This window comes from Diabrotica undecimpunctata, chromosome 8 (genome assembly GCF_040954645.1).
Source record: "Diabrotica undecimpunctata isolate CICGRU chromosome 8, icDiaUnde3, whole genome shotgun sequence".
In the NCBI taxonomy this organism is placed as follows: Eukaryota; Metazoa; Arthropoda; class Insecta; order Coleoptera; family Chrysomelidae; genus Diabrotica; species Diabrotica undecimpunctata.
In genome coordinates, this window is record NC_092810.1 from 30,475,055 (window position 1) to 30,501,918 (window position 26,864).

Here is a 26,864-nt window from a genome sequence, read left to right on the forward strand (position 1 = left end):
CACCGGAAGCTGTTGACTAACCAGAGAGGGACTGCGTATCCCGGCAGTCAGTCAATAAAGTTAAGGGGAGTTAGGATATGCTTAGTTAATGGCTGCAATACTCTCCTTGTATTACATAGTTCTGTTAAAACATCTCCATACTCATTTCTATCATCCTCATTAAATCGTTGTTATATTCCTAGGATAATATCGTTAACTGGAGTGTTAATCGTCTGCAGGTTTTCAAAAAATTTCTCTCCGATGCTATCCTCCCTATTATTTTCCGGTGCTTATATTCGTATATATATATATATATATATATATATATATATATATATATATATATATATATATATTTATATATATATATATTTATATATATATATATATATATATATATATATATATATATATATATATATATTTATATATAATCTTGGACCTTAAATGCGACATCAATGAAAAAACTGGAATCATTTGAGCTGTGGGTGTACAGAAGAATTCTGAAAATATCATGGACAGAACACATCACAAACAAAGAGGTTCTGGGAAGGATGAACAAAGAAATGGAAATTTTAAATACAATAAAAACAAAAAAATTAGAATATCTCGGACATATTACACGTGGAGAGAAATACACCTTTCTCCAACTGATTATGCAGGGAAAGATCCAAGGAAAGAGAAGCATAGGGAGGCGTAGAATATCATGGCTGCGCAACCTGAGAGAGTGGTACGGATGTACATCGAATGAACTTTTCAGAGCAGCCGTCTCGAAAGTTCGAATAGCTGTGATGATTGCCGACCTCCGCCGCGGAGATGGCACTTGAAGAAGAAGAAGATATTCGTATAATGTTAACTTGTTTTCCTCTTAGTTTTATTTTCCAATAATCCTTTCTGATATGTATTTGTACTCTTCTACCTTATTAATGAATTTTTCGCTTTCTTACAGTTTGTTTTTTTTTGGTACGCCTCTGTAAACCGTCAGGTAGTTGTCTAGACTAATAAGAAAACTAAATATATGTATAAAAGTTTATTAAAAGCTTTTAATACATAACCTTAAACTAAATCGATTAGAAGAGAAACTATGGTTAGATTCACAAGGTCGAATGAATTCCTGGCTTGTTGTTAACATAAATCAAAAGAAAATGTGAGATTCTGATCGAAACAAACAAAAAAATAATAAAACAAAAATACTATAAAATAAAAACAACACTGTTTCTATAACAAAACACGATTTTTTTATTTTTGAGCACACATAAATAAAATCTACTATTCGAGGTTCGGTCCGCTCAGTTGTTCACTAAAAAAATTAAGTGTGTTGTGGAACAAAAGCGCCAGCGAACCTCATCAGTCATTCTTGGGAAGTTTCCACGTTACTGGAAATACAGTTCAAGAACTGGACGCACTTGGTTCGGGTAATTTCTCTTCTACGGATTTGGGTTCTTCGATTTTCGCTGCGTCGGTTGGTTTGGGCTCTTCCAGAGGTTTTTCTGGAAGCTTCTCTAATTTACCTTCTGGTAGTTTAGGTTCTTCAATTGGTTTTTCTTCTGCTACTGGTACTAATTCGACAGGTTTCACTTCAGCTGGTTGTGGCTCTAAAGATTTTCCTTCGCTTGATTTAGCTTCTTCGATTTTTTGTACCTTCTGCTCTTCGGGTTTGGGCTCTTCTGCTTTGGCTTTCTTTTCACCTTCTGGCTTTTCTTCTGGCTTCACTTCTGCTTGGACAGCTGGAACTGCTGCAAGGACGGGTTCTTCGGGTTCCGATTTACCTTCAGGCTGTGCAGGCTGTGGTTTTTCCTCTGGTTGTTCGGGTGCTGATTTACCTTCAGGCTGTACAGGTTCTTCTGCTTTCTTCAATTCGGGTAGTTTTTCTTCGGCTACAAGACTAGCTTCTACTTTTTGTTCACTGGGTATGATTTTTTCTTCTTTTATTTCAGTGGCGACCAATTTTGGAGCTTGCTCAGCTGGTTTTTCTTCAGCAATTAGAGTTGGGAGAGCTAGGGGTTTCTCTTCTGGTTCGGCTGGGCTAGCTTTGGCAGCAATTTGGGGAACTACAGGATCTACTGCTTTAGGTTCTTCTGGTAAAACATCTGGTTGAACTGATTCAGATACTTTCAAAAAAGAAAGTGGATCGATTGGCTTCACTTCTTCCTTAATTGGCTCTTTAATAGGTTCTTGGAGAGGTTCGTCAAGTTTCTTTTCTTGAATTTTTGCTTCGCTGGATTCTTTCTCGTTCGAGGAGGATTCGTCTGATTTCTTTTCTCCAGACTCGTCGCTCTCCGAGGAAGATTCTGAGGAAGAGTCGCTGGCCGGTAATGGTTCTTGTTTTTGGGGTTGTTGTTCTGGCAGGGGAAGAAGTTGGTCTGGTACTGCGGCTGGTAGTTCTTGCTCTGCTGGCTTCGGGTCTTTTGCAAAAACTGGTTGAGCTGCTTTTTCTTCATTTTCCGCTACTGGATATGCCAGGGCTGTTGCTATTAATAATAATCCTACGATAAGTTTCATTCTGCAACAAAAAACGGTATATTAGAAACAGTTTATATATTCAAATATATTCAGATATATATTAAAAACGTTTTTACTATTATTTGTGGCTGAAATGTTTATGATTTTTGTAGTATTGCTACACATGGATTAATTAATTACATTTTGTAAGAAAAGTTGGACAAGATAAATTACAAATGCTCATCAGGTCTTTACTGAAGGTTTGTCTACTGAATTAAAATTTGATATTTCGAGTTTAATAAAGATTGGACAAAAAGAGACAAAAAAGATATAAAGGTGACCAAAGGACTTAACCGAGGCTGATGCATTGCACTTACGCTTTTTAAGATTTATTTGGAGGGGGTTTTGGATATTTGCAGCTTGCATTTCTCGGATGACCAAGTAATACTTGCAGAAGATCAAGATGATATCCACTACATGTTGCGTAAAATAGATAAAGAATATACTAAGTGGGGTTTTTCTATTAAACTTAAACCATCAAAAACACAGTATGTAGCAGTGGGAGGTAAAGGAAGACACTTTGAACTAAGAGACAAATAAAATGAAAATATTGGTAACTATAAACATCTCTGTGTATGCATTACAAACGATGGTCGAAATAAAAAAGCCTAATTTGTTCTCTATAATTAATCTTAAGTGAAGATAGTGTGTTTAAAGCGTAAATTTCAATACTTTCTATCTTAGTTTTAAGTTCCACCTCAAGAGTTAACTGGACAGCTACAACTTGAAATATTTAGGAAAAGAGGTCGCACACATCAATACAATTTACATGAAAAGATTAGTCTCAAAATTAAAATCATTTCATATCATTGCTCTGACCCTGAATTTTGATTAATAACGGCGTAAATTGTAATTGAAGTTTATGAAAATCACATTTTTGAAGTCCAGAAAACTGTCATACTTTTAAATACTATTAGTATAGTCGCTATCGAAAACAGCTTAACCCAGCGTGAGCTAAGCTGATTAGAAGATATAATATGTACTTTGGTAATGGTACTTTGCCTTAATATCTGCAGAAAGATTTATGAACTGTCGATTCACAAAATCTCTTTTCTCTTTCTAACTCACGTATAAACCCATTTGATTTTAGACTTATTTATATCAATTTACGTCGTTATTAATCAAAATTCAGAGTTGTCGCAGTGATATCAAATGATTGTAATTCGAGACGAATCTATTTATGTAAATTTTATTGCATTTGAGTTTTGCATTTCTCTGTCGAAATTAAGAACTTTTATAATCGTTCATTTATTAATAATTTAGCAAAAAGTGTAAAAACAACAAGGCAAAATATCTTTGAAATTGATTTATACAAATCCGTCATTAAAAATGTAATTAGTACCAACTTAGTGAACAAAAAATTCCCTAAATCTGTTGTATAATAAGATTTTACGCAACAATATGGATTATTAATTACATAAAAGTTTGTCTAAAATCTGCATATGGAAGAACAGTTAATAATATATACGTACAAGAAATATCTAACTTGACAGTTATTTTCATACATGTATTATTATAATCTCAGCAATTCTAATTTTTTATCAAATAGATTTGTTCTCACGACCTTCGATGCGATGGTTTCTGCATTAAGTAATATCCGACGTAATAAGTCTTGCAGAACCATTAACAATAAACCATCATCTCGATGTAATGAAGTACCCTCCGCAGGCATCGATTAGCTATAACCAAGTCGACCGGTTAACTAAGACCAGTCCTTTTTTTGCTTCGTTCAAGAGCAACTTATCTTCGTATTTTTATATAAAGGAAAGTATCCGCCTAATAAGAACAAGATGGAAAGTGAAGATTTTATACGAGGTGTCCCTACGTAGCCATCTTTTTAATTTTTAATCTATTACAATATCGCTTCAGTAATTGTTTTGAATTAAAAAAACAAGTTCCATGTATGAAAAATAAAATTATAAAAGACAATAAAATACCGGAAAAATGGAGAACAAGCGAACTAATTCTAATATTCAAAAAAGGAGATAAAAACAGCCAGAAAATTAAAGAGGTATAAGTTAAATACTACGCTAAAACTTACAACTAAAATCAGAGGATAAGTTTAGCAGATAAACAACAAGGTTTTCGTAGTGGAAGATCGTGTACAGATGCAATATTCGTTATAAAGCAAATTACTTAGCAATCACTTGGGTATAATAGACCAGTATTTCTGTGTCTGATTGACCTAAAGAAAGCATTTGATAGAGTAAGACTCAAAGGTGTAGTCAATCTTCTGTATAATAAACCCTATTCATTCTACAAATGCCCAATCGTCAATAGAACCACGTGTAAGCCAAACAGGGTCGTACTGATGTACGACCAATGTATCATACGATTTTTAAAAATATTTACTTTTGAAACTGTTAGTGTAAAAATTTCTTGAAATTTAATCATTATATCACAATTAAACTAAACTCTAAAAAATAACACGACCAGTAAATAACTTAATAATAACTATAACATAAATATAACACAATATATTAACTTAAAAATCAACACGATACAATTAGAATTTAAAATGATGGCGAATTGGGATCTGTAACATGAGAATCTGTCTCGCTTACAGTAATAAATTATATTTTATCGCCTCTTGACGAATGAGACGGCGAATATCAACACGTGCTCATGTTTACTGATGGGAATTTGGTAAACGAATACACTTTAGAGAAGTTCCCCTAAATATTAAAAAACTATCGAAAACATCTACCAAAACAACAAAATGGAAGTCAGAATAGATGGACAACTTACAGAACCTATAGAAATAGGCAGCGGAATAAGACAAGGGGATTCATTGAGCCTCATGCTCTTCAATTTGATCATGGAAGAAATCATCAAAAGCGTTAACAACGGAAGAGGATACAGAATGGGAAACAAAAAAATAAAAATACTCTGTTACGCAAGACCAAAAAAATTTAATATGACAATCTCATCTACGAAAACTAAAACAATAGTAGTCAGCAAAGAACCAACCAGATATAAAATAGAAATTGATGGCATTAATATTGAACAAGTAATGGAAATAAAATACCTGGGAATTGCACGAAGTGTATCTGGAGATATTACAAAATGAAATTGAACCGTTAATACTTGAAATTCTGGAGGATAATCCAGATGAATTCGGCAACTTGGAAATAACGTTTCAAGTAGATGGTGCTCCTGCACACCATTATGGTGCAGTAAGACGTTACCTAGATCAGGAATATCGTGGTAGATGGATTGGACGACGAGGTACGATAGAATGGCCAGCCCGGTCAACGGACTTCACACCATTAGATTTTTTTCTGTGCGGATACTTGAAATCTAAAGTTTACGCTACATCTCCCGACAATATTGGCATTTTGAAACAACTAATTGTTAAAGAATATAGGGCAATTTCCCCTGACACATTTAAACTAGTACGGCAAGAGTTTAGAAATAGGATGCACTACTACGTCAGGAAGTAGATGGAGCACATTTTAAACACTTACTATAAGAACTGGTTTTTAAATATTTATTAATTAAATGAGAAGCTACAATTTTAGTATTTATTTAATTTATTCATTAAAATGAGCTTAAACTCAAACAAAATTATTATGACTGAATAGGTATTTTCAATACCTTTCAAACGAGGTATCACTTGCCATAAGGTCCCATTTAAAATTATCTGCCACAGTGGCGCTGTAACGTCACTATTACGTCACCTGTTATGACTGTTTGAGAAGCCTACGTCTGTTTATTACCCCCTCCAAATTTCACTATTATAACAATAACCGTTCAAAAGATACGAGGGGGGGAACGGACTTTTGACTAGCACTGTATATAGTGTGTATGCCTTTATATTTGAATATTTTAAAATACCAATATGTTATCGTAATTTCAAGATGCTCGATGGTCATACACGCACAGCTATTTACAAATTCAACTCAAACTTACACCGTACTGATAACTAACAAAGGCGCCATCTATTCTGGTGCCCTTAAATGAAAACAATTTATCAACGATGTATATAAATTTAGCTTTATACCGAAACACCCTGTAGATAAGTGCAGATGTAATACGATGAAAAGTAAAAGTAGGTGCAATTTGTGCACGTAATTGAATGGTGAACTCGATTCAGTTGTATCATCAAGTTCAAGGTAACCACAAGAACTGGTTGCATGGGAAAGAAAAAGGATAATGGCGTTCAAAGAAATGTGTAGACGACATGCGTTGAGCTTCTGCTCTTTTTTTGGCAAAAGAAACATGATCGGAAAATAGTAAGACTGTTTTTCTTTTTTGTAATTACATTAAGGTAGATATATAAACAAATTTAATTAGAATTTTAAACAACAAAGTAGATTCAGTAGTATATTGTATAACTAGCGTAAAATATGCTTGCAGGTAAGTTTAAAAAAAGCGTATACATGTGAGTTACACTATATTTGACCAAAATGTCAAATAATTTTTCCAAAAGTTAGTTTAAGCGAATTCGCCAAAAACTTAAATATTCCTTTCTAACAGGCACTTGACATGAGAATCCGTTCGTGTTGTCTACACGCGTCTTATTCCATATTCATTTCTGTGATTATCATGCTACCTCTTGGTGTCTAGATAGTTTTGTTGATTTCTCTGATTCGCATTTAAGTAATTTTTGTATGACTACGTCGATATCAAAGATTCGTTATCTATCTCTGGCTTCCCGGTGAATATCCTTTTCTTTCTCTAATAAAATGTTTACTCTTCATTTTTTCTAGGTTTTCAAGGCTAGATTGAGCGCTTTGAATATGAACTGACACAAGTAATGGATATAGTATATGACCCTGTCGTTGCTTTTATTTTTTTCTGTTAGTTGATCTCCTAATAACGATTGGCGAAGTTGTTCGTTCATTCTACTGTTAAAGCACCTATATGTCGTAGGCGACGTTTCTACACCGTTGAAAAAGAATCTGTATTGAAAAAAAAACCCACTCAAATATCACCAGAAGAAGGAATTTAGACGGATTAGTGATCTGGTGAGTAAAGGAAAGAACGAATCCAAGAAAGCAGTGATTATTTTACTGGTAACCAAACGAACTCAGGAAAAATGTGAGATTGAATGATAATGCGAGATTATTCTTCATATTTCTCCAATTTTCGGGAGTAAATGGCAGATATACAATAAATTCGGCAATTGGGTACAATATCACCGGTTTACAACAAAAAGAAATCCTACCTAGTGAATATCTGACTTTTATATTTATTTTTTATATGTTATTCTTACTTTTTATATATTCTTTCGTGAGGTATTTTGAAAACCATCTTCAGGAGATAGCTCATGACGCTTATTCTTCGATAGTCTTCATATTTCTTCGCGTTAGCTTTTTAGGTATTGTTATAAATGTGTATTTCAATAATTGTTGTGGTATTTTCCAACTTTCGTATATATTACTGAATATTTGTTGCGTTTTTGTCTATAATTTTAAAGATTGCTAAGTAGAGATCGACTAGTCTTGCAGACTTGCCATTTTTGATATGTCATTTTTATAAGAATCTTCATTTTTGACTGTGTCTTCATTAGACAGCGTACACATACTACAAAAGCGCAAACCTTTGTTGTATTTTTAAACAAATTTCCGTTTTTCTTCACGCTATTGTTGATTTCTGTGCTGTCTTTTTGGCTGTACAAATCTTTAAAAAAATTCTTAATTAACGTTTCATTGTCTAGTTATTTATTCATCTTAATCTTATCCATTACTATGTTATTGTTTGATTTTTATATAGTCAGCTTTTAAATCTATACAATTGCAGATTTAATAGCGTGTTTCTAACATGTCTATTATAAATAATCATCGAAGCGTGCGTTCTCTGCATTTATTTTTATGGCTTTATTATCACAACTCTGAAAGCTTGTTCTAAGACACTTTATTGACATTGACTTGACTAATACAGGATTTAATATCGTTGTAACTCGATAGACTTTACGGTATTATGGTATTTTTGCTCTCACCATAAGCTGTATTTATTTTTATGTTTGGACTGGTGAATTATGGTTATATTAAAAAAATAAAGTTCAGAAATTGTACGTTGTACAGAGTTGAAGCTTATACATACAGAAAGAAACTACAAACATATTGGAAGAGCAAAATGAGAAAGGAAAAGAAAACGAATTAAATATTATATTTGTAATAAAAATTAAATTTTACGTTTTTTACAACTTAGGTATCGCCAATGGTATACTCATAATAGCTGTGGATCTAGGAATGACGAGAAAGACGCTACAGGAACTAGTTGTGGCTACAGAAAATGTAGGTTTAAATATAAACATCTCGAAAACAAAAATAATGACAAATTTGGTGCCCAACCAGAATATCAGTATTGGTAGGCAATAAGTAGAACTCGTAGATAAATATAAATGCCTAGGACATGAAATTATGATTGGCAGGGATAATCAGATCTATAAACTGAAGAGAAGAATCGATCTTGGGTGGGCAGCATATGGAAAACTGAGAAAAACTTTTAAAAATGAGCTGCCCACGTGCCTGAAGAGAAAAGTATTTGGTCAATGCGTCCTTCCAGTGTTGACATACGGAGTAGAAACACTTACTTTAACAAAAGTCTCGGGTACTAAACTGAAGGAGAGAAGAAGTCAGGAAAAGAACCAAGGTAACTAACCTCATCGAATGGATAGCCAGACTAAAATGGAGATTAGAATGACAGATGGACGATGGACAAAGAGGTTAATGGAACGGGGACGACAAGGGAAGACGAGAGAAGCGTCGGTCGATTATGTATACGATGGGTTGACGATTTAAGAAGACAAAATAAAAACTGGATGGGAGTGGCGCCCGTAGGTGGGGTTGGAAATACGAGGAAGAGGCCTACGTTCAGCAGTGGACTTTTAAGATTGGATGCCGATGTACATTAATTGGCGCTTTTTTATGGCCAATTTGACAGGTGACTTACTTGGCCTCGATATTGCAGGCGAATAGCCATATTTTAGGGTGGTGTTGTAGCCTCGGGTTGATATGAAGTTCTCATAAAGAGGGAGAGAGGGACTTGAAGAGGAAGTTGAAGACTCTCTTTATTATACAATATTTACAATTAAACCTGCAGTATTGAATGCTCTCCCTTAGAAGAAAGAAAAAGAAGTTCCAAACATTATTGAAATTGAAAAATTACAGTATATAGGACATGTCAAGATAGATGAATGTTATGGCAAGATGAATTTAATATGGCAAGAAATAATATAGATAATAGGTATAGTTGAAGGATTCGTATTTCCTGTTTGAATAATTTGAGGGTATGGTCTAGAGGTAATTGATTTTGACAAGAGCTATGTTTCATGCCGATGCAGTACACAAGTTTACCTATTATTTACAAGGTCACAGCTCTTGTCAAAATCCATTACCTATAAATATAGTTCAGACATATTTGACATATTCAGAGCAGCGGCATAAAAATGCGAATTGCCTTAATTATTGCCAACTTGATAAACCAGATCGAAGAAAATGAAGAAGATAAGTCATGATTAGAATAATTAAACGATATTGTCTATTATAATCAATGCTTTTCTAAGAATATGCTGGTGTTTTATCTAAGAAATAATATGCATTATCAACAGACGTTTTAGGAAATACCTTATCTGTTGATGGTAAATTCCTTAGTGGTGACATCAGACATACCCACTATCTCTATAAATGGATGTACTAAATGGGTTTTAAAATAATTCAACAAATAATGCTGTAATTGTTTTATGATAAAGTGTAAGGAAAATTGTATGTTTTTAGTAGATACATAAACAAATTTACTGTTTATGTTTGTGTGTTTTATTGCCAAACAGTAATTATTAAGATAATGTTATTGGAATTATTTATAGTCAAACAAAAGAAAAATTAGGTCCATTATCATCGTTTATGTCGATAATATAATTTCATAAGATATTTTTGTAGATGGGCTTTGTAATCAACTTTAAGAACTTCAACCTTGGATTGTCATCAGCAAAAAGTTTAGTTTTATTTTTGAATTATTTGTATTATATCCTATATATTATATATATATATATATATATATATATATATATATATATATATATATATATATATATATATATATATATATATATATATATATATATATATATATGGCCCTCATTCTACGTAGGCCCAAATGGTCCTGAAGTGAATAGCCTTTCGGGATCAAGCCAGGAGGTCAGAGGGTGCAAAGAATCTTCGGAGTCTAAACCGCTACTCAAATAAAAGCGCATTATACAACGACATATAACTGAGACTGAAAATATAAAATGGGACGTCATACGAATCAGCGAAGTGAGGTGGAAAAATGAATAGCTATTGGAATTAGCGTTAGGAAACACATTCTACTATCGAGAAACATCAACGGTCAGAACAGGCGGTATTGAATTCCTAATCAACAAGAAATGGGAACGAAGAGTAGTAGAAATAACAAGTATCTCGGATAGATTAGCTAGCTTAAGTTTACAACTATCAAAGAGATATAATATACAAATTATACAAGTATATGGCCCAACGATTAATCAGACTGACTAAGAAATAGAGGAGCTTTACTTTAACATAACTAAAGCATTATATACCAACAAATTTAGTTCAAGAATTTAATTGGGTCAATTGGGGCTTTAATGCCAAAGTGGGAAAGAGAATATGTCATGTGAAAGTGTGGGGTCTTATTCTTTAAAAAATGGTCTCAATTGAAATTGACTTGATTCTAACCAACAAGATTGCTACAATAAAAGATATCAGTGTAATAAATAAATGGCAGCTACCATAGACTAATCAGAGCAAAAATTGTTCTAGATCTGAAACTAGAAAGAATAAAATTTTAATCACAAAACCAATAGTAACTGGTATAAATAATAACAATCTGAAAGAAAACTCAACACTACCAAAGGACAATTGATGAAAGATTACATGACCAAATCGACAATAGTACCAAAGAAATCACAGGCCCGCAACAACAAAATCAACATACTAAATTGTCTAATAAAACCAAAATAATGCTAAAATACAGAAGGGAAATGAAAGTACGTTGCAACATAGAGAGAATGCAATACACAAAACTTGTAATCCAAAACGTAAAAAACTATAGGAAAACAAGAAAAGCATTAATCATTGGGAAGAAGCAAATCGTTGCTCTAACAAACGAAAACACCAGAATTACAGACAGAAGTGAAATAATACAACTTATAACTAAATTCTACAGCAAACTGTACAAAGCCCCTGATACACTTAATTAAGCAATCAGTAACTAAGAAGATGTACCAGAAGTCCTTCCGGAAGAAGTAGAATCGGCAATTACAAAAAAGAAAAGCGGCAAAGCAGCTGGAATAGATGGCCTAACAGTGGAACTGCTTAAATACGGTAGCAAAAAAACCTGGAAAATATTAGCAGGCATATTTACGAACTGCCTAAGATCAAGATGCATACCAGACCACTGGAATACAGTAAACATAATTCACGTTCATAAAAAAGAAGTTATTAAAAACTACAGACCCGTAAGTCTACTACCAATCATTTCTTCTTCTTCAGGTACCATCTCCGCTACGGAGGTTGGCAATCATCATAGCTATTTTAATTTTTGAGGCAGTAGCTGTAACAAGTTGTTTTGAGCTGTATCCAAACCATTCTCTCAGGTTCTTGAGCCATGAAATTCGTCTTCTTCCGATGCTTCTTCTGCCATCTATCTTTCCTTGCATTATGAGTCGCAGGATGCCATACTTCTCGACCCACCAATCATTTACAAGATATTATTCACAAGGATAATCAACAACAGATTAACAAATGAATTAGTAGATGCTGCACAGCCAAGAGAGCGAATTGGCTTCAGTACCTTGGATCATATCCATACGCTTTGAAAACTAATGAGTAGAGCTAAAGAATATACTAAGAATAAGTTTTGACCTATCAAGTCATTGACAAATCGTACATAGAGACTTTAGCAAATATGTACAGACAAGCAAAAGCTAATACGACAAGGAGACGCAATATTACTGCAACTCTAGAAAATATATTTAGCAAAACTGGGAGAACAAAAGCTTATCCATTGATAGGAAATACCTCAGCCATCTAAGATTTGCAGAGGGCATCGTTCTGATTGCTAATAAATCTGCAGAGCAACAAGAACTTATAAGTGATCTAAATGCAGCTATTAATGAAGTTGGACTAAAAACGAACTTGACAAAAACAAAAACCATCTACAAAGAGCTAGTGGATGTCCAAGATGTAATAATAAATAACAAATGCACTTGAGACAGTAGACGAGTATGTATACCTGGGACAATTAATATATAAATCTGGCTCCTTGCTCCCAGAAATCAACAGAAAAACTAAACATGGACTTCGAAACTTGGACATCTTTTGGTAAAAATGTAGTTATATTCAAATCGAAGATGCGACTTCACCTAAGGAAAAAAGCATTTGATCAGTGTATATTACCAATAATTACTGACATACTGCTACGAAGCTTTGACAGTAACGAAAGAGATAATATCGAAACTCAAAGTCACTCAAAGGTCAATGGAGTGATTCATGATAGGTATAACAAAGAGTAATTGAAAAAGAATAGAATGGATCAGACAGAAAATCAAGGTCACCCATATAATCGACAAAATTAAATCTTTAAAATGGCAGTGGACGGGACATTTAACAAGAAGAACTGACAAAAGAATTACACTGTGGTATCCAAGAGAGGGTAAGAGACCAAGAAGACGTCCAAATTTAAGATGGGACTATGACATAAGGAAACAAGCTGGTACAGCATGGTACAGAAAAGCGAATATTAGACAATCGTGGGCAGAAATAAAGAACGATTATGTAAGGGAGGCTGCATCATAATCGGTAGAATACGCTGAGAATGATGATGAGGATATATATATATATATATATATATATATATATATATATATATATATATATATATATATCTAAGCTAAGGTACGCTCGAAGAGTGGTGGGTTTTTCGGTCAAAGTGGAGAAATAAAAGACAAAGAAGGTGGCTACTTCATCTATTTATTGAAGACGTTTCGCTTTCTGTTTAGAAAGCATCATCAGTTCATTTAAAAAGAACAATGTGAAAAAACCAGACATCCAAAGAGAAGTTAAAACATGTGTGTTACCTCAAAAAGACATGTAGCAGTCAACGATATTAAATTTGTAAAAAAGCTTCCAATAATGGAACATTCAGAGATAAAGTTGTATAAACAATTAATTGAAACTAGGTACAGTTTACAAATTAACAAACTTAGCACAGCAAAAGAACATGTGATTACATACATAAAAAATTTGTTATAAAAAACTTAAGTAAAAAACATTAAAATTTGAGGTGTAAAGAACTAGAAAGATCATGAGATGCACTTGCAACAATGTATTATCAGTAAAATTTAAATTTGACTTTAGGTAACATTATTAATTAGTTGAGATTAAAATATAATATTTAAAAGTAAAAATGAAGTTACCAGTCTTTAGCTTACTGAATGCGGGAGGTAAATGAATCAACAGGTGTAACACCCACGTCAACAACGTAAAAATACAATGGCCTTGAGGTCAACAAGTGACAGAACAGCAAGGCGAAATACCAACCTCTAATGTAGTAGAGCGGTATATTTAAAGATTATAGTAAATTTGGGTGACAACTTGTCATTATATGTCAAAAAGCCAAAAAATGAAAGGAAAAGGTGGTTAAAAACACCATTTTCCCCCCAGTGATTGGTTCAAAAACTCAAAAAACAAAGCAAGCGAGGTCAATCCAAAATATCATATATTATAATATCTCCGTTGTGACTGGTTAGCCAGCCAACAGGTGAAGATTGATTTAACTTCCACAGTCCAAGGTTCATAGCATTTGGAATTGTGAATGAAAAATATTCTATGAATCAGTTTCAATAAAAGGTTTTATTAAACAAGTCAGCCAACAAAAACAATTACTTAATGTATGTAAATGTGATATTGACAAAATATTTAATAAAATTGTAAGTTAATAAATCCAAGTTAATTAAAGGAAGAAAAAGAAAAATTTAAACATTTTATTTATTTTATTATTAGATATGAAAAATATGATCACAAACACCTTATAGGACAATTCAAAGTAAATAACATATTAAGCCTAATTCTGTAGAATTAATGCATGATAAATTTGGCTTAAGTTACTAATGTCGGTTCTCTTATTAAGAGTATTTGGGTGTTTTAGTATTGAACACATTTCCAAAAACTGTCTTTTGACGAGATTGCGTTCAGTGCCAAGAATTTTAACTTCATCAAAGTTCACTTTGTGCTTAGAGTTAATAGCATGTTGGGCCAGAGCACAAGTATGCTTAGATAAGTTGATATCACTGCGGTGTGTCGTAAGACGCCCTCTCAGTGATCTCCCTGTCTGACCGATGTAACATGAGTCACACTCAGCACAAGGTATATGATAGATTACATTAACTTGTTCCAGAAGGCTCCACTTTGACCGAAAAACCCACCACTCTTCGAGTGTACCTTAGCTTATTTTGGATTGACGGTCGTACTCCTTTTCTCTCTCTCTCTCTCTCTCTCTCTCTATATATATATATATATATATATATATATATATATATATATATATATATATATAAAGGACGTTTATATTGTTATAGTATTGTTGTATATTATAAAATCATAAATTCATATTTGCTAACTCAATAATAAAGGCGGTACTAATAGTATCATCCCACCAGCAGTACTGTACTATTATATTAATTCGTTAGTGTGAAGAAGGCGGAATTGGTTTGTTACTAATTGATTTTAAAGTACTTCTTTTTTATCTTTAAATTTGATTTGACACAATTTGTAAAAAAGGTACATACAACCTTATGATTCACTAACGATTTATTGGACGTGAGCGTTTTGAAGGTTTGGCCTGTACATTTTTTGTTTTTTTGTAGTAGTTGAATGTATAAAGTTATCAAATTTTTAGACATGAGTAATGCATTCATTGCATAAATTCTAATTCTCTTACACATGTGCTTTGTAGATCATATTTACATGACTCATAATTGAACTTTGATCAAATGAAAGGCAAATATCGAGCAGTTTATTAATTAAATCATGCCCAATTACAAAATGTAGCTTCGCCTTTTTAAAAATTTTTAAACTGTTTGTCCTTGTGTAGTGTAGTGTAATGTACAATTTTATGTTTATGACATTCTCAACAGATTGTTGGATAGGCCAAAATTGACAAAATGCCCCTGAAGATGCTCTAGGAAGCGAAAGTATTTGGACAAGATTTAATTAATAAAACTGTGCTCGATATCTGCCTTTCATTTGATCAAAGTTCATTTATTCGAGAATTCAACCTTATATCAATTTATTGACTCATAATTATTGTTTGGTGGTCGCCATCTTTGTCATATTTCTTCACCTATTGCAACATAGTTGCAAATTCCCTTTATTTTCCCATTTCCCTTTATTGTTCTTGTTATGTATTCCCAACCACCGGAGTCGCTTCGTTTAAACGATTTTGTTTGTTCCTTGCTGCTTATCACAACTTATTAACGGTATTTCTATATTTTTTCTGTCCTTCTCTAGTATTTTCCAATCTTGCATTCTTTACTTCGTCAAATAAACTCATTTTTTACATGTTATTCGTCTTCTCTGAATATCAACAGTTTTGGGATGTAGCAATACCACCTTAGTCTGCGTCCTTTAGCAATGGTGGTTTTTGCTGGCAATCAATACATATCCAAATTCTTTTTTGTCTATTTGTCTATCTCTTTAAAGATACTTCATAGTTCAGCTGGTCTTTGTGTTAGTAGAACTAAGTAATTCGTATATTCAACACATTGCCCTTTGGCAGTTGATAGTTCTCATTATTTTCATTTTTCCAAGATGAGACATCGGATCCTTCGGATACGAAAACTGTAAACATTTAGTCAGCTGTATGATTTTTTCCGAATCGTAAATATTATAATCCTTCTGTAAAGCTTAGATCTACTTGTTGTATTATACTTCTTCTTAAAATTAGTCAAATGTATATTTAACAACCAAGTGTACTCGTAAAATGTGGATATATATTTTATTGTGAAAATCTGATAGGTTACTGACTTTCTTATTCCAAAACCCTGCCTGGTATGGAATACCGTTATAAATAAAGTAAGAAAAACAACAGGATATCTATTGAGAAAATCAAGGATGTATCTCAACGTTTCTTTACCTTTGACTTGGTAGATAGCTTCTTCAGGAGCATAGAAGGCTGTTTTTCGCGTTAACGCAAGTATTCAACATACCAAGAAGCTTAAACAACCGCTGGAAAAAGGAACTCACACAAAGTAACTCACATCCTCAACGTATTTAAAATTTTGTGAAAAAATGGTTTCAAGTACATGTGAATCGGTCTTTTCAGAAACAACGTTAGTCAATTTTTGGCAATATTGACATTTCTTCATAAATCCGTTTTTATACATCAACGCACTATTCTAAGCAAAAACGACATCAGTCTCGATTTGTTATAATAAACTACAGCTTAATATAAATACCCATTCAATACAATATGCTAAAAAAAGGGATGTTTTACACCTACCACGAGAGTCAAGCCAGAAAAGGTCCCAATGAAGTTGCTTCATATTATATCAAGTCTGAAGTGCCTACTGCTGTGAAACATATTCCCATTTCACATTTTTTCTGACAGCTGTGCCGGTTAAAACCAGAATCATACTGTAGTGAGATTTCTACTTTCGTTAGTAGATACTGGAAGTTTTAAAACCATAAACCAGTACTTTTCACAACGTAGCCATTCCTTTTTGTCGAACGAAAAAAACTTTACGGCGATAAAAAAAAGTCATAAAAAACTTTGACCGTGTTTACCACCCAAAAGAATATACAGAAATGATAGTAAATTCTACACGTCACAAAAAGTTTCTTGTTAAAATGGTGCAAACATTGAATATTTTTGAATTTAAAAAGTGGTGGACTAAACATTACAAAAAAACGTGTTTGTCTACCGACTCAATGGGCAGAAAAGAAAGGCTAAAAAATCACTTTCCAGATTTCAAACTACTACCATTTTTTTATTCTTGAAACCAACCAGGGACTGTAACAGTATCGGAATATATTAATGGTTTTATCACTAACAACTTTAAACTTAAAATAAGTGATAGAATTCCACTTTTACCAACAGTTCTGGCCTGTTCGGATAATAAAGTACCAATGAATAAAAAATGAAGATATACGCAAGCTCATGGACTACATACCAGAGGAAAAAAGATCATTTTTTAAAGAGATTATGCTTATTCTTTGTTTGACAGACAATAAAATTTCAAAAAAAAATCTTTTTTAATTATTTCTGTTCTGAAACAACATAAGTCACTTTTTTTAAAAACATAATATGACTTGTTTGTCATATTATGGATCATACTTGATGTATGGTCAATTCCCAAAAAGATTAGTAGAATATTGAATAAAATTCAATATTGTCGGAAACATATTAAAAATTGAATTTCTAGTGCATTTTACTTTATAGTTAATATATTTTTGTAGTAAAACAGTATAATTAACGTCAACTACTTCCGAAAAGTCCTTTCAAGGCTTTCTACCGATTGTGATTTTGCAATAACAATCGTACAAATAAACGAAATAACAAAATACTGAAACGGTTCATTGTGTTGGCCGCGTATGCTGGTGGATTTCGTAACCGTAATGTTTGTTTTCATTAAACTTTTTTTACGTTCTGAATCACACCCAACTAAAACTAACTACCGCCGCTGGCCTTTCACAATTTAAATTTTGCTCGTTAGTGGTGATGTTTTGTGGTTGAAACGGGTCCTAGTGTTGCGGATATTTAATTACTACTATGATTGATATTTAAAAAATGATACAAAAGGTCAAGAAAGTTTCAAAAGCAGAAGATCAGATTTTTCTACCAACAACAAAACAGGTATATAACCCTCCAAATGTTAGTATAAAGAGTTGTACAAAAATTTATTGACTTTTGTTAAAATTGTATACGACATTTTGGAAACAATATGATAGTCCAAGCTGTGGATACAAAAATGAATGATTTTGTTCATTAATTAGTAAATTTTTCTAATAGTCCGGATAAAGGAGGAGGGGTCTCTAGCCAGGTTAACACCCTACTTATAGACTTTAAAACCATACAGCTCATAGAAACACAAGAGACAAAGAAAAAGAAAAGGGTTAAATTATGCTAGATGACTATCTGATGATTTACAATGATGTTGCATGTGATATCAATCTATATACCAGAGAACAACAGAGATATCACCACAAAAGAAAACTTCTACAAACACATTCAGACTGTAATAAACGAGACCCCAAATGATGAATATATAATTATTATGGGTGATTTCAACGTCCGTGTTCAGCACGGCAATGAGATAGTTCCAGAAATAAAACAGCGATATAATGAAAATATCAGAAATGAAAACGGAGACCTTCTGACGGACCTCTGCAGCATAAAAGAAATAAGTATTAATAATGCATTTTTCTCTCACAAAGAACAATAGAAATACATTTTTGAAAACAGTAGAGGACAAAGATCTATGATAGACTATATTCTGCCGAATAGAGAGTTACAGCCCTCTCAAATCTTGGATGGAAGAGCACTAACATCAGCAGAAATAGGAAGCGATCATAAATTGGTATTGTGCAAAATCCGAATGAAAACACATATATGTGATAACAAAACACCAGAATACACCACAAAGATAAAAGTCGAAAGCTTACAGGATGGCTCCACAAGATACCTATTTAAAAAAAGAATAACCGAAAAAAGCAGAAACACATATATCACAGAAAGTGATGGAGTCGAAGAAAACTGGGCAAAAATTAAGTCTAATATCTTAGCCTCGGCCAAGGAAGTTCTTGGTGAAAGAAATATAAATATAAATAAATGGTTCCCAAGGCGAAGGAAAAATGTAAAGAAAAGAAAAACGATTACCTGAAATACATGTCAACCAAAACCTAAGAGGCATACCATAATTACAAGACAATTAGAAACGAAAAACATGTACAGAAAAATAAAAATTGATCACTGGGAACGCTTTTCGAAAGAAATGGAACATGGTTTTTACGGTCTGCAAAAGGAAATATGGCGCTTCATAAGGGGTCAAAGAACGGAGGTAGAGGAACTAATAGAACCAAAATACATAGAAAAGGATACGTGGATTGACTACCCAAAAAAGCTCTATGCAGAGGAAGAACAAACGACGATAGAACCGGAAACACCAGAAATTACCACAAATGAAGAAATTAAAATATAAATGTAAAGGAAGTTCGAAAAATACTTGAAAACCTGCAGAAGAGAAAAGCAGCAGGTAAAGACGGGATACCAAACGAATTACTGAAATATTGTGGAGCAGCAATGATAGAACAATTGACAAAATTAATTAATAAAATTATAAAACACAATAAAATACCGGAAGAATGGAAAACAATCGAACTAATTCTACTATCCAAAAAAGGAAATAAAAACAGCCAAAAAACTACAGAGGTATAAACTTGTTAAATACTATGCTAAAACTTTAATTTACAACTAAAATTTTACAAGTGCTAATAAATCAGAGGATAAGTTTAGCAGGGTTTTCGTAGTTGAAGATCGTGTACAAATGCAATATTCGTTCTAAAGCAAATTACTGAGAAATCACTAGAGTAAAATAGACCAACATTTATGTGTCTAATTGACCTAGAGAAAGCATTTGACAGAGTAAGACTCAAAGATGTAATCTTTCTTCTGTATAATAGAGAAGTTCCCCTAAATATTATAAAAACTATCGAAAACACCTACCAAAACAACAAAATGGAAGTCAGAATAGATGGACAATTTACAAAACATATAGAAATAGGCAGCGGAATAAGACAAGGCGATTCATTGAGCCCAGTGCTCTTCAATTTAATTATGGATGAAATTGTTAAAAGCGTTAACAAAGGAAGAGGATACAGAATGGGAAAGAAAGAAATAAAAATACGCCGTTGCGCACACGACGCAATATTGATAGCTCAAGATAAAGATAGTCTGCAAAGACTGGTCCACAGATTTAACATAAGAGCAAACGAATTTAATATGATAATCTCAGAAAACTAAATACAAACTCCCATTTTTGGTCTTCGATCGTTAATTTTGCATAAACTATTGGACCAAATTTAATGTAGCAAATCTCAAATAAAATATTCTTGTACGTACTTTTATAATATTGTGTTCATTTTACCCCAAGATATTGATTTGATAAAATAAAAATAAAAATAAACAGAAAACACCGTTTTTGCACCTTAAATGTGCCATATAAAATTATAACCAACAGTGTGGAGTTGCAAACACTTGACATTGACAAACCCTTTATAGCTCTGTGCTGTTTTCAAAAATTCACTAATTAATGCGTGTTTTTTCTCTACAGACTACGAATAGAACGAGTATCCTGAGGAGAATTAGAAATCAAATCCACTCCTTACGATGTCTTTTACAAGATAGATTTATTTAAAAATTTACTGTTTAGAATATTTACACATACTATATAAGAGTACAGTAAGGGTATGTCTGCATTTATAGAACATTACTAACAGTAGCGCACCTAGACTTTGCCTCTGGGGGGGGGGGGGGGGGTTTGGTTGGTCACCGAAATTTTTTTTATGATGTTACCTCCATTTTGAGTGCTTAAAATGTGTGAGTAATAGTGTCAGAATAGGGTCCTGGGGGTTTAACCCCCAAAACCCCCCTGGGTGCGCCACTGATTACTAATCCTTTATAAGGAAAGCTACCAAATGAAAGCATATAATGAATATATTCATTAACAGTCTGAAATGAATCTTTGAGAATAAGGATGAAAGTATAGACCCATTTATACTTATTCTAGTGTCAAATGTTGCAGTAATTTTAATTAACCAATAATATGGGCATCTAAAATTTCTGTTCAGGTAAAAAATACTTATAAGAATAGAAAATACTATTCAGAAGCACCTAAGTTTCTTAGAGAGGGTAAAAAGGATTGGCATTGTCAATTATTTTAGTTAATCTTTATATATAACGTACAGAATTGTTAGTTTTCTACCAATAGTTGCAAAAAGTAATATTAAGCGAAGTAGTGGAATAAAAATGGCACAAACGATTAAAACTTAATTATTTTTCCTTTTTTTTTAATTTGTGCATCGTTAGAGACACTTAGTCGCCATTTCCATTTCAATGACACCAAATAAATCAAATAAAAGAAAAAAACGCCGAAGCCAATTGCATTTTACCCGGATAAAAAGAGTTCTTGAGAGTCCAGTCCAGCCAATCATCTCGTTTCCTGCGATTATCTCATTTAGCCTACTTGATAGAAATAGAAGTGGAGAAGAAAAAAGTAATTCGTCAATCGTTACAGGAAGTTTGTCGACCCGCGATTTAAAAATTGGCCTCTGCGAAGACGACATTAAGATCAATTTGTATTCTTCGGCGCAACCCGTACAATGACATCGCTTAAAAGAAAGTTATAGATATACAAGGGATGTCGAAGAGAAATATCAAAATTTGCACCAGACAGATATTAAAAGTTTATTAGATTTATTAACTACAAGGTGGAAGTTAAAACATTAATCATATTCAACAAATTCTTGTTGAATGTTTTTAATAAAATGTTAAATAAAAAATGTTTAGTGGATTTTTCAAGTTTGATTTTTGGGGGATATATTTCCCCATGCCGAGACTATATTTTAAACAGCCAACGGCAGTTTGATATACAATAGTATAGTACACATTTGGGTATTAAACGTTGGTATAGGTAGTGGAGGGGTTGTTCTTTTGCTGGTAAAAGCAAACTAATAAAATCTTCGGTAAATGCCTAACTGATAGTGTTGAATGGGTCATAGCTGATCTACAAAGTCAGCCAGCTCTGCCAACGAATTCTATCTCCTACGACCACGAAGACATAAGTCGCGTAATCCCTTGCAATATATGGTGTATTATGGGAGTACGTTATATAGGAGGAACTCAGAGTAACATAACTGAAGCAATAAGTAATAATAAAAGTCACGTCAAGTATTTAATTGGTGACTTATATGACAAAGTGGAAAAACGAAACGGCAAAGAACAAGTTATGGGAAAGTATGGAATCGGTGAGAGAAATGAAAGGGGAGAAAGACTGGTTCAGTTTGCACACTATCAAAATATGCCTATTGCAAATCCATTCTTAAAAAAAAACAGAAAATGGACTTAAGGAGCATCAAATGGAACCACTAAGAACGAAATTGACTTTATTCTAACCAAAAAGATTTCTACGATAAAATATGTCAGTGTAATAAATGAATTTCAAACAGTCAGTGATCATTCAAAGAGCAAAAATTGATTTAGATCTAAAACTAGAAAGAATAAAATTAATCTCAAAACCAACAGTAACCGGTATAAATATTAACAATCCAAAAGAAAACTCAGATCACGACCAAAGGACAATTGATGAAAGATTACATGACCAAATTGACAGCTCTCAATTAATGGAATGCATCCTCGATAGTACCAAAGAAATCAGAGGCCCGCAACAACAAAATGAACATTGCAAGACAAAAAGGAAAAGTATTAAGGAAGACATAAGACAATGAAAGACTGATAGAAAATGCAATCGAAAACAGAAAAAGCTATAAGAAAGCAAGAAAAGCATTAATCATTGGGTAGAAGCAAATCGTTGTTCTAACAAACGAAAACACCAGAATTACAGACAGAAATGAAATAATGCAACTCGTGACTAAATTCTACAGCGGACTATACAAAGCTCCTGAAACACTTCTGATCTACCAGAAGTCCTTCCGAAAGAGGTAGAATCGGCAATTACAAAAATGAAAAGCGGTAAAGCAGCTGGAATAGATGGCCTAACAGTGGAACTGCTTAAATACGCTGGCAAAAAGAAACTAGGAAAATCTTAGAAGGCATTTTTGCGAACTGCTTAAGATAAAGATGCATACCAGACAACTATAATACAGCAAACATAATTGTCATTCATAAGACAGCAAAGAAGATATTACAAACTGCAGACCTATAAGTCTACTACCAATTATATACAAGATATTTATACACAAAGATAATCAACAATAGGATTAACAATTGCATTAGATGCTGCATAGCCAAAAGAGCAAGCTGGCTTCAGAAGTGGATTCAGTACCTTGGATCATATCCATATGTTTTGAGAACTAATGAAGAGAGCTAAAGAGAAATACCGCTAGCATTAACCTTTATAGATTTCGAGAAGGTTCCAAGATATACAAGAGGCGTTAAGAGGCCAAGAAGTACAAATTTAAGATCAGACTATAAAAGCCGGTACAACATGGAACAGAAAAGAGAATATTAGACATAAATGGGTAGAAATAAAGAACGACTATATAAGAGAGGCTACACCATAATCATTAGAATACGCTGAGAATGATGATGATGATGATACGTATTTAGTTCGTGTATTAAACACACCTTTATACTGTACTGGAGTAAAAATTGACGGCGTTTTCCACAACACAGTATGGTACGCTAACAAAATATCTAAATTTAATAGAAAAGAAATTTAACACTCTAAATCCAATAATAGAGTGAAAGTTTGAGTGAAAAAGGGACCCGGGAAGAAAAAAATTACTCGTTGCTAAAAAATGTAAAGGATTGAACAGTACCGAAAAAGAAGATTGTTGCAAATCAATAAACAGATTACTATACTTAGTGCTATCTAAATAAAACATTTTAAGGTTTCTTTATGAACATAGAAAAGACATTATATGCAACTCATGTAAAAAGTGTAGGTACATTGCATTCGACTTGTTGTCTAACTCGCCCTGCGTGAAAGAAACACTTAACTTTTTGCACTTGTATTGTGGCAAATAACGTATTTGAATATGTATTTGATACATGTATATTTTTAACATCAGTGTTTTAAAAAGAAAGAATAAAATTATACTTTGTAGAAAAAATAGCTTTGTAAAAAAATAGCATTTTTTCCGAAACTGCCATATTTGTATGAATTAATACTGCAACAAAAAAGATTGTTCAAGATTTTTATAAAGGTTTCACGTAGAAAACAAGCAAAAATACAAAAAGATCTCTATAATGAATCTTCCAAAATTAACAATTATGATCCATTCTCATATTGTAGTCTTGCTGGAAAATATATAAGATCCTATTTATGGACTAAAAACTAAGACTTGTTTAGTATTGGAAGATATTTGTATTAAATTTTGAAAAGTGCTCTAAGTTATAGCTGAAAGTAAATCTTAAGCCATCATAAAATGATATAACAAGAAAAGCGAACTAAAGGAGACTCAAATCATTTTAAATAAGTTTAAAAAAGCAAAGTAAAAAGAGAAATACCTAGATGGAATTGGTTAGAAGTAGTACTGGTAGATTTAAATTAAAAAAGAATATATAACTGAAAGAACAATGCAAAAGACTGAAAAAATTGGAAAAATGTCTATAAAATATGTACAAAAGTATTTACTACTATTAATTACTATTATATCCTGAACAGACTCATATTTATGGCAATACACAACATTTTCTTACATCTTTATTATTTTATTTCATATATATATATACAAGGGATTTCCTCGTCATAATAAACAAAAAAATAATTTTTATTTTTCATATAACTTATTTTAACATTTTAGAAATAAAAAGCAAAGAAAACACTAAAATATTATCACAAAATAACCAAGTTAAAACAGAATGAATCGGCCAGAGAAAATTCAAAGATTTGAAAGAAAAAAATAAGTCAAGAAGAAAAAGAAAAACATACTAAACACTAGAAAAATATTACAAAGTAAATAATCTATAAAAACTATCTATAATTGACTCTTCTTTGACAGAACGATATCTTTTTTACATTATTATTTTACAAAAAACTCATGTTTTTGCCAAAAACATAATATTTTGCTTCATTTGCAATATCTTGTAGAAATAGTATCATAACAAAATAAAAAACAGTTTTGTTTTACATTGTGATTTAGATTATAAGTTGGAAAGAAAAAAAAAACAGGTAAATCTGAAAGGAAATCATAAATAATGCACCAAGAGCCTTATAAGAAGTACTTTTAGATGTAAATACGAAGCAAAAACCAAAGATCTAGAAAAATTGGTAGAGAGATTAATAAAAAATATATACACAAAACATACTCGAGTGATAGAAGATAAAATAATGATATTGGAAAGCCATTACAATAAACCAACATTAAACAAGCTGAAAAACTGTGAAAGCTTCTTACATATTTAACCTTTTTCATACAATTTTTGTATTAGGTACATATTTATAAAATATATTTTTATATTTATGACAAAAAACCAAATATAGAACTTTTATATTATTTAGCAACAATAACAAAGTAACCGAAAAAATTTCAACAAATTTTTAAATCTAAAATATGAAATATTAGATTTATTTTAAAAAAGGTGAAAAAACATTTTTTTTTCAAATCCATCTGCAATTTTTCAATTTAAAAAAATCAGCATCCAACAAGATATTATACTTTAAAAGCTTTAACGATTCATACATTTTCGCTTTTTTGACACATTTTTTACAGTATACATTTAAAATTAAATAAATTGATATTTATTACAAAACCGTATCAAATGTTATCAAAGTGAACACAAAAATTAGTTTATTTGTGCGTTTGTTAAACTTTTACTAGATCTAAAGCAAAAATGTTAAGTAAAAATTAATTCTTTCCGTTTTTGTAGTATTATTTCGAAGAAAAAAAAATACAAAATTATTACGCTAAAAAGTCATTCGTTTTCATAAAATTTACGTTGGTATTTGTCTTAAAATTTATTTAATTTTTACCGCTTATAAGTTAATAAAAAAATACGTACCTTGTGGTTTGTCGTTGAGCGCAATACACGAAAAAATAACCCGTGATAAAAAAAGTCACACCAAAAACACGATCACTGAAATGTTGCGAAGAGAGGTGGTGGGCTGCGTTTTATAGCTTTCCGTCCCCACTCGAGCCTCGCCGCTGTGAGACAAAGCGTTCAACAGGCCCCAAGGGTTCGCAGGACACGACCTGAACGCATCTCTTCGACCCGGTGCTCTTCTTCTGCTTTTGCAGAAGAGTTAACTTTGTTAGATTTCAAAATAAGTTTGTTAAAAATGTATATTTTTGGTGTAGTTTGTATATAATGTATATCCAAACAACAGAATACATAAAACAAGTCTATTTCGAGTGATTTTAACATCAAAGATCTTTAATTATATTATCTTCAATGGTTTAATCAGTATATTACAATTTAATAATTTATATTTATCCTCTTAAATATATGATTATTTTTATTCACTTACATATTCTCTTAATTTCTTCCAATTATTTTGTTACTTCGGAAATAACATAAACATTTCTTCTCGTAATGAAATCTTCCTGCCTCACACATATTGACAATTTTGCGAGTTTTAACGTACAAGAGCTTTATATGATATTTGCAATGTTTTTAAAAGTTACATATTTACAAGAATT

The 26,864-nt window shown here is 32.3% G+C and overlaps 2 protein-coding genes across 2 annotated transcripts in view; one reads left to right on the plus strand and one right to left on the minus strand.

The window, feature by feature from the left end:
- Positions 1 to 26,864, plus strand: part of LOC140447373 (serine/threonine-protein kinase S6KL-like) — a 290,169-nt gene that overhangs the window by 94,114 nt on the left and 169,191 nt on the right. The gene's annotated exons all lie outside the window — the stretch shown is intronic.
- On the minus strand, positions 995 to 26,385 carry LOC140447374 (uncharacterized). The gene is made up of 2 exons (XM_072539984.1): positions 26,227 to 26,385; positions 995 to 2,482 (listed from the first exon to the last, which is right to left on the minus strand). The coding sequence occupies exon 2, from the start codon at positions 2,479 to 2,481 to the stop codon at positions 1,369 to 1,371; it is 1,113 nt and encodes a 370-aa protein (XP_072396085.1). The 5' UTR covers position 2,482; positions 26,227 to 26,385; the 3' UTR covers positions 995 to 1,368.

Excerpts from the sequence above, each read along its gene's own strand:
- LOC140447374 (XM_072539984.1), bottom strand. The coding sequence starts at position 2,481 with ATGAAACTTATCGTAGGATTATTATTAATAGCAACAGCCCTGGCATAT.